Source organism: Nicotiana sylvestris, chromosome 3 (assembly GCF_000393655.2).
Source record: "Nicotiana sylvestris chromosome 3, ASM39365v2, whole genome shotgun sequence".
Classification (NCBI taxonomy): Eukaryota; Viridiplantae; Streptophyta; class Magnoliopsida; order Solanales; family Solanaceae; genus Nicotiana; species Nicotiana sylvestris.
In genome coordinates, this window is record NC_091059.1 from 124,328,424 (window position 1) to 124,343,141 (window position 14,718).

The 14,718-nt window shown below is 37.1% G+C and overlaps 2 protein-coding genes across 2 annotated transcripts; both read right to left on the reverse strand.

The window, feature by feature from the left end:
* Window positions 1–531: 531 nt before the first annotated feature.
* LOC138887977 (uncharacterized) lies at window positions 532–840 on the reverse strand. Its single transcript, XM_070169770.1, has one exon. It carries the CDS (start codon window positions 838–840, stop codon window positions 532–534), a length of 309 nt encoding a protein of 102 aa, XP_070025871.1.
* Window positions 841–845: 5 nt separating this feature from the next.
* On the reverse strand, window positions 846–1,349 carry LOC138887978 (uncharacterized). Its single transcript, XM_070169771.1, has one exon. The coding sequence runs from the start codon at window positions 1,347–1,349 to the stop codon at window positions 846–848; it is 504 nt and encodes a 167-aa protein (XP_070025872.1).
* Window positions 1,350–14,718: the final 13,369 nt, after the last annotated feature.

Genomic DNA, 14,718 nt, shown 5'->3' on the forward strand with positions numbered 1-14,718 from the left:
ATATCTTTTGTTGGGGGTATAATTGTCATATTATTACGGAATATTTGTCAGCTGGATACCAAATTATTTTTTTAAAATAGGGTACAGGTTAAAAAGTGGCACAAATATAGGGTACGACTGCAAATTCCCCAAAAAAAAAATATTTTATATAACACGCTATTGCTGCAACAATTTCATCTACGTACCTTCTTATGCTCATAAACCATTACAACAACAACAACAATAACATACCCAGTATTATCTCACACTGTAGGATCAGGGAGCGTAGTGTGTACAAAAACCTTACCTCTACCTTGTGAGGATAGAGAGGCTGTTTTCAATAGACCCTTGGCTCAGGAAAGCATAAGCACTACATTAATGAAAATATATACAAGAAGGGATAGTACCAAAAAGCTATATAAAAGCAGAATAAAAACAACAAGACAGTAGTGTGATCAACAATGAAAGAAAACAATGGCTAGTTATAAAACCTACTACCCTCAGAAAGCAAGACTACATGCTAATACTACTGTTATGAACACTCTAGACTACCTACTCTACTACCCTAATCATTGATCTCCATTCTGTCCTATCAAGGGTCATGTCTTCGGTCAGCTGAAGCTGCGTCATGTCTTTCCTAATCACCTCTCCCCACCTCTTATTTGACCTATATCTACCTCTCTGTAGGCCCTCCAATATCAACCTCTCACACCTTCTCAACAGAGCGTCTGTGATCCTCCTCCTCACATGACCATACCACCTAAGTCGTGCTTCCCGCATCTTGTCCTCAAAAGGGGCCACACCCACCTTGTCGTGAATAACCTCATTTCTGATTCTTTCTATCCTGGTGTGATCGCTCATCTATCTCAACATTTCATCTCTACTACCTTCATCTTATGGACATGAGCGATCTTGACTAGCCAATACTCATCCCCATACAACATCATTGGTCTGACGACCACTTTGTAGAATTTACCCTTAAGTTTTGGTAACACCTTCTTGTCACACAAAATACCAGAAATGAGTCTCCATTTCATCCATCCCTCTTCAATAAGAAGTGTCAAATCTTCATCAATCTCCCCATCCCCTTGAATAATAGATCCAAGGTACTTAAAACTCCCTCTCAAGTGGATGAGCTGCGAGTCCAGCCTCACCTCCCCTTCCTCTTCTTGAGTATAGCCACTTAATTTACACTCCAAGTATTCTTTCTTGGACCTATTCAACTTGAAACCTTTAGATTCTAGGGTCTGTCTCCATACCTCTAATTGCGTGTTTACACCGTATTGCGTCTCGTAAATCAATACAATATCATCTACAAAAAACATGCACCACGACACCTCCCTTTGAATGTGGTGCGTCAATATGTCCATCACCAGAGCAAACAAAAAAGGACTGAGTGCCGACCCCTGATGCAACCCTATCATAATCGAAAAATGGTCTAAGTCCTCACCCACCGTCCTCACTCGAGTCTTTACTCCATCATACGCTCATTAACCATTATTCTTAGAAATTCAAACAAAAAAAAATCGTGACCATATAGTTCGAAAATAAATGTTGAATAAATTTCATGAATCGATCCAAAATGTAAATGAAGTAGTACAGGGAAGGAGGTGGAATGCACAACTACTAAGGCAGCTCCTACCTGATGACTTAGCCAACCACATTTTGCAAAACATTAAGCCAACTGGAGAGAACTTGGTTCTAGACAAACCATTTTGGATGCTTGAAACAAGGGGTAATTTTAGTGTTAGTTCTGCATGGGACTATATAAGGAGGAGAAAGGAACCAGGTAATACTTATAGGATGATATGGATCAAAGGCTTACCATTTAAGGTTTCATTCTTCATGTGGAAGGTGTGGAAGAATAAACTGCTCTGGATGATTTTTTCAAAAGAGTGGGTTATCTAATGGCTTCTAAATGTTGGTGTTGTGTTGTGCCTCAAGAGGAAATAATGCCACACTTATTTTTCACTTCTTATACTGCTAGAAAAGTATGGCAGTACTTCTTATCTGCTGCTGGTATTAAAATAGAAGGTTTAACATTTCACCAAGCTATTGTGAAGTGTTGGACTGCCCAGGAAATACCAAGGATAAAACCAATACTTCAAGCTTTGCCATCGATTATAGTGTGGGAGTTATGGAAGAGGAGAAATTCTTACAAATATGGAGATGCAGTGTCAGTGAATAGGGTTATATACCAAGTATCAACCACTCTGCAATACCTGGTAAAATTCAGAAAGCCAAGTTTACAGAATGTTCCTCACAAATGGCCTGATCTGATTCATATCTTGGAACAATTTACACCTAAGTTGAAATATACTAAGGTGGTGTGGGAGTTTCCTGAACAAGGTTGGGTGAAGGTCAATACAGATGGGGCTTCTTGGGGAAATCCTGCCAGGAGTTCTATTGGATATATTCTGAGAAATGAAGAAGGGAATGTAGTATATGCGTGTGGAAAAGAGATAGAAGAAGGCACAAATACAGAAGTTGAGGTGAAAGCCATTCTGGAAGCATTGAGATATTGTGTTGCAAATGATTATATTCTGATAGACTTACATACTGACTCAATGTTGGCCAGAAATGTAGTACTAGGGGAATGGAATGTGCCATGGTCTGTGGTGGGGTATATGGAGGAGATAAAGGAGTTGATGGATAGGTGCAATATGAAGCTATCTCATACATTGAGGGAGGGTAATAAGTTGGCAGATCACATAGCCAACTACGCTCTTGACATTGGCCCAATGGAATGCAATGGTTTTGGCGAGCTGGATGTCCATGGGAGGAAAATTGTCAACAGTGATAAGCTACAATGTCCCTATATAAGAGTAAAGGTTGCAAGAAGATAGGAGGTGAGGAGGAAAGGAGTAGCAGGAGCAGGAGGAAAGTTGTAACCTTAGTCCATCACCATATTCAATCCCATTTGGAGGAGGATATGGTGATCACTTTAATTACTAACCATGTGTTCTGTTTTGCAGGGAATGGTACTGTGATCATGCCCAATACCTTGAACAGCTCTCACTTGGTGGTATTAGTACTATATACTCAACCCAAGGAGAGGAAAACAAGGGATGGCACAATCATGACAAGACAGACTAAAGGGGAGCAGCTCAGTGATCCAGTGGTACAAAAGCCAACTGCTGCCCAGTTCTTCAAACTTATGCCAATACTCTATAATGGAAACCACAGGTCGTACAAAATTGATAACATGTAGCTGCGTTACACTTTTGACATCACTGATACATATACAAGCAGCACTAGAGAGGATTTCACACAGCTGGACTAAGAATGAGTTACAACTAGGGACACAGCAGGCCAACAAATGCACAGCATTTAGAACACAGAACAGAGGAGTACTAAAGAAATCGTCCTCAACATTAAGGAAAATGATCGGAATATGGATTCAAGTAACCAATGTCACGATGAGGTTCCAGAAAATTGAAGGAGGAGGCTGCAAGACTTTTAATGAAATTCCAGTTGGTGGTATTAATGTTACGCATTCATTCCACTGGAAGGAAATTAAAAATAGGCAAAGGAATGGGATCGAGGATAATTACTCGATATGAGCAAAAAGCATTGAGGAGTGGGTGCACATGCCAAGGAATATGGTCCATAGTGTAGACATGCGCCTTGGGACAATAAAACTAGGAACTTTGGGCGGAGTCTTCTGTACACCTAAAGAATGGGACAAAGCATTGGACATTACAGATTACAACGGAACAATAAAAATAAGAAAACTTCTTCTATTTTCAAGGTGCTGGGCAGTGTGTGTCAAAGCATGGAATCACAACTGTGAGCGTATTATTGGACTGCCAATCACAAGTAATCAAAATAACTTACTCTATTATGGCAATCAGATGTTCACAGAATTATACAAAGGGCTAGGATGCAAGCAGCTGGTAAAGGCAATCTGGACTGAATCTTCAATAGGCTACGACTGGTACTGGACATTGGCTATCTTGTTCATAGAAGTGAAAAAGTGGAACAAGGATGCATTTTTGGACACTCATTATGCACGACTTATTTTTAAACACAATGCTAATTTTAGATCAAATGTAATATCATATGATGAGTTTCATACTCAATATTGATAATAGGAGTCATGTAATCGTCAAAGTTTATCTCTTTCATTATGTTAGACCACCTGACACTATATTTTATTTTTGATTTTATTATATATAAAAACTAGCCCTAGGCGTTTGCCTAGCGGATTACCAAAAAAAAAAACTTTGTGTTCATTATGCAAAAGTTATTTTTCTTGTTTTTGTTACGTAAAAATCATTCAACTTTGTGTTCATTACCCAAAAGTCAGCTTTTTTTCTTTTGTTACACAAAAATTATTTTACTTTGCTCTATTTATCACAAAAATCACCTTGGCAAGATTTTATAATGCTTTTACTTGAAAAGTCTATTTATTTCCTTGACATTATAAATCCTCTCATTTATGTAATACCTTCTATATTATAAACTATATAACATATTTTTACATAGGTATTTTATTTATAATTAAAATAAATTTAATTATTTTATTTATTATTTTATAATATATCCATACATTTAATTTTTCTTCATGGCACACAATTTGTTTAATCATATTCAAATATGAACATATTTTAAATATTAAAATAAAAAATATCTATTTTTTAATATTTATTTAATATAATAAAAATATATTTGTTTAACAAAAGATAGTTTGTTATAGTCAATAAAATTTTTAAAAGACGTTTCAAAGATATTTATGTTTAATATTAAGTTTTTTAAAGCTTTATCTGTTAATATTATTTATTTAAAAGTATTAATCTGATGTATTATTTTTCTAAATGTGGTATTTTATTTATTAAATTAATGGGTATGGCTTGGCTTATAAATTAATGAGATTTATTTTTTTAATTTTTATTAACATATTTCATTAAGCATAATTAAGATCGTTGTCTTGCGATTTGTTCACGGTAATGTTACTTATATATCTTGAAAATTAATCTTAAGAAAAAAAATAAATGTACGAATATATTATTAAAATAATTTTAAGTTATTTTAATTATAAGTAAAATACATGGGTAAAAATATATTATATAGCATATAATATAGAAGGTATTACATAAATGAGAGGATTTATAATGTCAAGGGAATAGTAGACTTTTCAGGTAAAAGGTTTGTAAATTCTGGTGAAAGTGATTATTGTGGTAACTAGAGCATAATAAAATGATTCTTGTGTAACAAAAGAAAGAAAATCAACTTTTGGATACTAATATTATTGTCCCCCTTATTTGTACTCTTCTTATGTGGTTTCTTCTATTTTATTATTAATAAAACTAGCCCTAGGCACTTTGCCTTGTGAATTTGCTAAAAAAAAACACAAAGTTGAATGATTTTTACGTAAAAAAAAATAACTTTTGGGTAATGAATACAAAATTGAATGACCACTCATGAAATTTACTCATAAATGTTATATGAGTGCACAATAATGTGACTTGTAGAAGTAACATCACATGATAATGATTCAGTGTTTATAATCTTAACAATCACTCAAACAATAAATCTCTAACCCCTTTTATTCACAGTAAGTTTCTCTCCAGCAATGAACACTATCACCACTTCTCCACCACCAGAACCACCGGATATAAGCTTCATGCATCTTGACCCACCAACATCACCCAATCCAACCACAGACCAACGCAGTACCACACCATCACCATCACTCACCTTTTCTCAAACCTTGCTCACCAGCAACCATTCAGCCCCTACTCCAACACTTGCCAACAAACACACTCCCAACTAGATTTGACAGACGAATCCACAATAGATGATCTACACAACGACACCTTCATATCACTTACCTCCGCTGATAAGTCACGATTATATTTACCTTGAAAATATTCAGTTATTGTTAAGGTATATGGCAGGAAAGTGTGCCACCAAACACTACGCACAAAACTCACAGCTCTATGTAAACCAACGGACGAACTACCCCTAATTGATCTAGGGTGTGATTTCTACTTAGTGAAATTCCAAAAGGAAAAAAATATGTTCACTGCTCTACATAATGATCCTTGGTTTGTACTTAATTATTTTGTTTCCGTCCGCAAATAGGAACCCAAATTCATAGCTTCCAACACACAACTAACATACACCGCCATTTGGTTAAGACTACCTGAATTACCTACGGAATTCTATGATCTCGAAATACTTCAACGTGTTGGGAAAAAGATTGGATCACCACTCAAAGTCGATACCTGCACGTCAGCAACTACACGGGGTCGATATGCAAGAATATGCCTTTAAGTCCCGTTAGAAATGCCTCTTAAAACCCATGTCTATATTGGATCCCATAAACAACAACTAGTATGTGAGAGGTTCAATATTCCATGTACTCTTTGTGGTAAACTTGGACACACAAAGAACCTTTGTTTGTCTCCCTCCAATCCGATAACATCCACCACCACTACCATGCACATACTATTACCAAATATGCCTTCAACCTCACACAGCTCCAGTCCTAACACCACCCAAGCTATCTATCCACACTCAAAAACAATAACTAACGATTGGAAAAAAGTCACTTTTCCCACCAAAACCATTCAAAAACAAAATCACCAACCTCAGCTAATGTCCAATCATACAATTCCAACAATGGCAGCGAGGGACCCACACGTATGTTTTCTAACTCTAATTCTAATATTCCCCCTGTTGGTAAACACCTACAACCCAAGAAATCCCTAATTAGCACTAATCCCTTAATTCAACCAGAGTTCTTAATGAAACAAATTTAAAAATACTTAATGCCCCTGAACCAATGGACCAAACGGTCAATTCTCATGGTCCAGGTCTTGAAGACCAAGCCACTAACCCTAACAAACTAAGCCCATAACCCAAATCTCACAACCTATTACACTCAGCTACTCAAACTGCCGATTCATCAATTACCAACACATAAAGCACACGAAATAGCCACGTGGCACATGAGCACACAATAGCTGCCAATCAAGACACATGCAACCACAACTCATCCCAAACAATAGGCACTCAATTCCAAGACTACATTACGACAACCCAACTTTCCGAAAATAATAATCATGGCCCAACACACTCATTCACTACCCAATTACCTAACATAACATTTGACAAAGCCCAATATCCCACACAAGCAACCGGCTCAAACACTTCACACGAGCCTACACACACATTACCCATTCAAATCAGCCAGCCAAATTACCCACTCAAAATCAACCTAATACTGAAACCTCATCATTTCCCTATCAAACCAATACTTCTACACATAATCCTCCCTTACAAGATAAATCACCACCAAATGAATCGGTCACCTTACAATTTTCAACACAGGAGAACACTCTCCTTTACCAACACCAATCTCCTTCAACACCTTATCTTCCTAAACACTATCACAATGCAACCATCACAGGAACACCCACCATAACCCACACCCATCTATATCACGCAATACCTACAAACTCAAGCTTACCCCCAGTCATGGTTGGAAATGGGCATGCAAGACCATGCACTAACCTTCACCATGGAGATAGATAACCAAGATGTAATAGTGATGATCCAAAATCCGGTAAATAAATCTCAAATAGTCACCGAAGGGATGCGCATGGAAGTGACTCTCTACAATCAATTCCTATGGGCAATGCACCCCCCACTCCAGTCTTTCATCAACAACCAACAATGACACCCTAAATTCCCACTCCTCTGCCAATGTTCATGCCACCATCTCCACCAATGAACAACATGGATCTTCCCTTTTACCCACCCCAAAAACCACCCCATACATTTTTTTCATGGATACAACCTCGCATAATAATAACACCCATAATACCATTCCATGAACAAGCATCCCCATAACACCATCTGACACCTCCAACCAGCCCACTTCCCCCTCCCAGTCCATCTCACAACGAACTCAACGACATAGATCGTTTGTAAGTAGCAGCAACAATGGCAGAAATTAGAGAAACACTTCCTATACTGAGCTACCTAAATGGAAACAAGACATAAATCCTCAATAACCTATCAACCAGAGCTACAAAGTGTATCACTAAATATACGTCCAACAAGAAACTCCGAGGTGGGGAAGTTCGCAATAGTGTTGATTCCAGCACTGATGAACACATCCTCAACAATGGAGAGGGAGACTCCATCCAATCCACTCAATAATCAATCCATGCAGTTGTCATATGGAACTGCCGAGGAGCTCAATCACCGGAGTTTAAAAGAAATTTTCGCTCGATGCTTAACTATCACAAACCATCTCTTATGGCTCTTTTGGAAACACACATGCAAGATCATGAATATCTTAAAGCTGACTTTGGCTTCTCACATTTAGCACAATCGCCCGCGGAAGGAATTTCTGGAGGAATCACCCTACTATGAAAGGAGGAGGACATCAAACTTGATCTAATGGCAGCCACAAACCAAGAGGTCCTTTCTATTGTCCAGGTATACCCTAACCCTAACGCTTGGTTACTGTCTATTGTTTACGCAAAAAATGATACACATGCACGCACTATACTGTGGGATAATTTACGTATTATACATGATCAAATTAGGTTGTCATGGTTAATAGGAGGTGATTCTAATGAAATTACTTGATCTAATGAAAAATATGGTGGCCTTGGTATAAATAATAGTCGTAGTGACCAGTTTATAAAATGCATTAATTAATGCAACCTTGTAGATTTAGGGTATACGGGTAGTCATTACACTGGGTCTAATAATAGTCAATTAGTCAATAGAATTCTAGAACGTTTAAATAGATGCTTAGCAAATTACGAATGGCTAATACTATATCCTGAGGCTTCAGTGCACCAGTTGCCCAGAACACACTCAGACCATAGTCCCTTACTATTATGTTTTAAAAAGCATAAAGCTCCTATAAAATATTTTGCTTTGAAACCATTTGGATCACTCACCCTGAATTTTCCTCCATTATCACCCAAAATTGGACTCCTAATAAACTTACACTTCAGGCCATTTAGGATTTCCAAATACATATAACAGAATGGAATAGGGTTACCTTTGGCAATATTTTTAAGAAAAAAATATATTGTTAGCTAGGCTACAAGGGATACAAAACTCCACCAACTATCCTACTAGGAAATTCCTCCAAAATCTAGGAATAGACCTAATTGCTCAATTTAATGATATACTAAAACTCGAAAAAGAATTTTGGAAGTTAAAATCAAGGATAAATTGGCTCCAATATGGTGATGCCAACAAAAAAAAATTTCACTTAACAACTCTACAGAGGCGCAAACAGAACTATATAACGGCTCTAAAAAACTCTATTGAAAATTGGATACTAGAACAAAAAGATATTAATACTTCTATTGAAGAATACTACCACACACTCTTTACTACTAGTCACTGTCACACCTTCTTTTTTCGTCCCCGCGAGGGGCGTAGAAGTTTTTTCCAATTAAAGGACAATCGAAACGGGATTTGTTTGTTTATTTCAGAGTCGCCACTTGGGAGATTTAGGGTGTCCCAAGTCACCAATTTAATCCCGAATCGAGGAAAAGAATGACTCTGTATTACAGTCCGCGAACCAGAAATCCGGATAAGGAATTCTATTAACCCGGGAGAAGGTGTTAGGCATTCCCGAGTTCCGTGGTTCTAGCACGGTCGCTCAACTATCACATTCGGCTTATTTATCTGATTTTATACAATTATGCGCTCATGTGCAAGTTTTAACTCTTTACCGCTTTTATTATTATTTTTAAACAATGTGAACATCGTTTATAAACATGTCTTTGGATTGCGTCGCATGAAATGCACCCGCAATCCGGAACACATTTTTATTCAATGTTTTGGAATTTGGATTTGGGTCGCATGAAATGCACACCCGAGTTTAAGAAGGTAAGATTATTAAAATGCGCGCCTAAAGCGATTAGCGTATTTATTATTTTTTGGGTAAGACCGTGGAGTTCGTTAAGCGGCCGATCCCGAGTTCTAAGTAATTAACACATACATTTTGTGAGGGCCCCGCAATCTGTGCGTTTTATTTGGCGAGGCTCGTCTCATTTTTATTTAAAAGGATAAACCTACAGTGACTACATTTTTTCTATTAAGTTCGTCTCTAAAATAAAAGAAAATCTCTCAATTAATTACATGTTGAAAAAGACGTAACTTTTTAGTTATTAGTTTACGGCTAATGCAAATGGAAAATTGCAATCGAGTTTGTACAAAGAGAGATTGCTTTCGTTCTATATTCTATTATTTAATAACACTAGAATATGAGATTGACACAGAATAATATCAAAACAAATTAACTATTCTTTGATTAATTTAAACTAACATTATTAGATGAAGGAGTTATTATACATATGCAACCCCATTACTCATTAATAAATCAACTACATTTTTATACAAAGAAAGAAAATTTTTATTCAAACACAAATCTAAACAGGAGGAATTCAACAGGAACAAAGCCTGGTCAATATTTCATTTCGCCTCAAGCCAAGAGTGTACAAATGTGTACCTGGAAATGGCAATACAAGAAGAAGAGAAGTAGGAGTCAGCAACAGTAATAACACAGCAACAGCATGTTTAGCAACACTGCAAAACCAGTAACGACCAGTAGAATAACCCAGTAAAAGATTGAAAAATCAGCAATACCAAAGTGCAATCGCAGTCAAAGTAGAAGAGAGACGGATACAAGATGCAGTAGTTTACTGATTTTGAATAACACTCGAGGAAAGGCAAACAGAAATTATTCAAGTGAAAGTTCAAATTGTCTTTCTCTTTTACTCTCAAATTATGATTTCTCAAAATTCAGTCAACTCTCTCAACTTTTTTCTTCTTCTAAAAGTCATTTCCTTTCTCTCTCTCTAAGTCCAAGTCTTTCAAGTTCAAGTCCTCGTCTCTCTAAAGATGTGCCAAATGACTCTATTTATAACAAGACTCTTGTCTTGAATCCCCAACCCAAATTATTCCCCCAATTGCATGTTTTATCCCCACTACTTAATGTTTTCTTTATTTTAAACCCTTGTCCCCCATGCCCACATGTTTTGTCCCCCACTATATTAAATAAATGTATAAACCCCACCCCATTACATCTTGTCCCCCATGCTTAACATAAATAATTACATTATTCCCACCCCACTACATTATGTCTTGTCCCCCACTATATTAAACAATTATATCAACCCCATCATTAAATGTATTATTTTAATATTGTTAATGCCTAGTGGACAAAGCATTCAGATTAAACAATTGTTCAAATGTTCAATTCCAAAAATACCCCTCCGACCTTACTGCAATTACCATTTTACCCCTGAACGTACTGCAATTTACCAAACTACCCCATCAACTATAACCAATTCACCTAATCGATCTCAACCAAAATACAACAAATATGACCAATTTCTAAACAAATTCAAACAACAAATCACATAAACACAGATTGAACAACATCAAATTAATGGGAATAAGTTAATCATATTGGGAACCAATCCTGGTTAACTTAGACAAAAATGAATGAGCAAAGAGACAACAATATTAACAACAAAGATACATGATTCAAACTAAATCAACAAATCAAAAACCAAAACATAAACTCACATTAAATCACTGGATTAAAAACGAACTTCAAACAAAAATGAACATGAATTAAATCTATTTTAAACAACAAACATGACGGATTCATATGATTTAAACTAACACTCTTCTTACTAAATCCTTTTAAAATCAACAGAACAAACTAAAGACATAATTAGTTGAACTTCAACTTAAATCTAAAAACATTATAATTACTAACAATTTCTACCTAAAAATAAACAAGAACAATGAAACAAAAATGAAACAAACTGAAGAAAATTAAGAAAAACGATAAACACGAATTGGTTAAAACAACTAACCGGATCGGAACCATGAACAACGACTGACCAACGACGAACTCGAACGGACCTCACCCCAGACAGAACTTCTGGGCGATTTTGAATGTTTTCAGCTGGGCTTCAGCATGTGTGTTTGTGTGTGTTTTTCCGGTAAGTTATGGTGATGAGGGAGGGTCGTTCATCGCTGGACGTTGTTCGACGAAGAAGTAGCAGAATGGGTTCCGTTTGGACGTAGCAGAAGACGCAGCAACGAGACAGTAGGGTATTTGGTTGAAGACGATGACAGAGAGGGTCTCGACGATGGCAGTGAGGTGAAGCAGAAGCAGTCGAGGCAGCTTGAGGTAGCAGCAACGGAAACGAGCTCAATGGAGGAGAAGACGCAGCAGCAGCCATGGGTGTCGAGCTCAAGCTCGAGCTTGACGAAGAAGATGAAGCAGTGGCAGCGGGGTTTGTTTGGACGTAGCAGAAGCAACAATGGTGAAGCAACCATGGACGTTGGTTGGTTTGTTTTTGTTTTGTTTTTTTGGGAAAAAATGAAAAATGAAGAGGGGTTATGGGGCGGACCAGGTCGACCCGTGTTGAGATGGACCGGGTCATGGGGTTGGTTTGGTATTTTTTGGGCCTGTGGTTTGAAATTGAAGAAGAGGCCCAATTCCGATTTTCTTTATATTTTTGTTCCTTTTTTTTTTCTTCTTTTGTTTTTCTAAAACTAAATTCTAAAAATCCTTAAATTATTATATAGAACTAAATTAATTTATAAAAGTGCAAATTAACTCCCAATAACAATTAACGCACAATTAAGTAATAATTAAGCCTAAAATTGTACAATTGGACATTAAATACTAAAAATGCAAAAGATGCCTATTTTTGTAATTTTTATTTTTGTAAAACAAACTTAATTACTAACAATTGTAAGCTTAAATCCTAAACGCAAATGCGACGTATTTTTTATATTTTTATTAATTTATAAAATAAACATGCGTAGACAAATGCAAACAATACAAGAAAAATAACACAAAAATTCTCAAAATTGCACACCAAGAAAAATCGTTTTATTTTGAATTTTTTTGGGAGTAATTCTTTCATAGGGCAAAAATCACGTGCTTACAGCTGCCCCTCTTTGCCCGAAGACACGAAGAGTTTTCGTGCAAAGATAAAGTGAGCGATTTTTTGCCCATCCGAGTACTCCGTGTGAAGCATTTATTTTTTTTTTGAAAAAGATTTAACCGAACCTTTGCTTTAAAGGTTTCCTACATATCCCTAGCTAAAGGGGAATCAGGTTAATGTAGTTCAGGAAGTTTTGGTAGCTGGGACTACCATGGGACTGCAATGTTACTGCTGTTGCATGTTGTTATCACTGCTTACCGATCTCTTTGTTACACCATGCTTAAAAGAAAACAAGAAGTTAGGCTAGACTACGGATAATAAGATCTCATCTATCTTCAACTTGTTCTTGTTGCCTTGCTTTCTTGTCGGCTTGTGTTTCTTCCGGTACTTTTCTTCCGAGAATTTGGGGATGACACTGGCCTTTTGCTTTTCTGAATATCAGTTTTCATCATTTTGTTCGGTCCGCTGGGGATATGGCTTCCTTCATTAAGCTTTTCGGCGGTTCCTTTGGGGATACGACTTTTTTCATCAGATTTGTTATGCTGGGCATAATTTAATGTTCACAGGCCGCTTCTTTCAAGACGCGTCTTTTCTTCCTTTTGACTCATGCGCTTGGATTTGTGCTGGGACCTCTTGTTGCAACCTTCTGCTTTCCGGTGGGTTACTGATTTCAAGATCCGCAGTATAAGACTGAAAAGTATCCCTCTCGTTATACAGGTGGGCGCCTGAATGCCAAAATATGCAATGTATTCCCTCGTTATACTGGTGGGCGCCTAGGACATGAAATGAACACAAAAATGTATACCCTCATTATACTGGTGGACGACCTAGGACATGAAATGTAAAGACTGAAATGTATACCCTCATTATACTGGTGGGCGATCTAGGACATGAAATGGAAACAGAAAAGTATACCCTCATTATACTGGTGGGCGACCTAGGACATGAAATGTAAAGACTGAAATGTATACCCTCATTATACTGGTGGGCGACCTAGGACATGAAATGAAAATACTGAAATGTATACCCTCATTATACTGGTGGGCGACCTAGGACATGAAATGAAAACAGAAATGTATACCCTCATTATACTGGTGGGCCACCTCGGACATGAAATGAAAACAGAAATGTATACCCTAATTATACTGGTGGGCGACCTAGGACATGAAATGTAAAGACTGAAATGTATACCCTCATTATACTGGTGGGCGACCTAGGACATGAAATGGAAACAGAAAAGTATACCCTCATTATACTGGTGGGCGACCTAGGACATGAAATGTAAAGACTGAAATGTATACCCTCATTATACTGGTGGGCGACCTAGAACATGAAATGTAAAGACTGAAATGTATACCCTCATTATATTGGTGGGCGACCTAGGACATGAAATGAAAACAGAAATGTATACCCTCTTTATACTGGTGGGCGACCTAGGACATGAAATGTAAACTGAAATGTATACCCTCATTATACTGGTGGGCGACCTAGGACATGAAATGTAAAGACTTAAATGTATACCCTCATTATACTGGTGGGCGACCTAGGACATGAAATGTAAAGACTTAAAAGTATGCCCGCATTATACTGGTGGGCGACCTAGGACATGAAATGAAAACAAAAATGTATACCCTCATTATACTGGTGGGCGACCTAGGACATGAAATGTAAACAGAAAAGTATGCCCGCATTATACTGGTGGGCGGCCTAGAAATGAAAAAAAAGAAACGTATGCCGCATTATACTGGTGGGCGGCCTAGAAATGAAAAAATAGAAATAT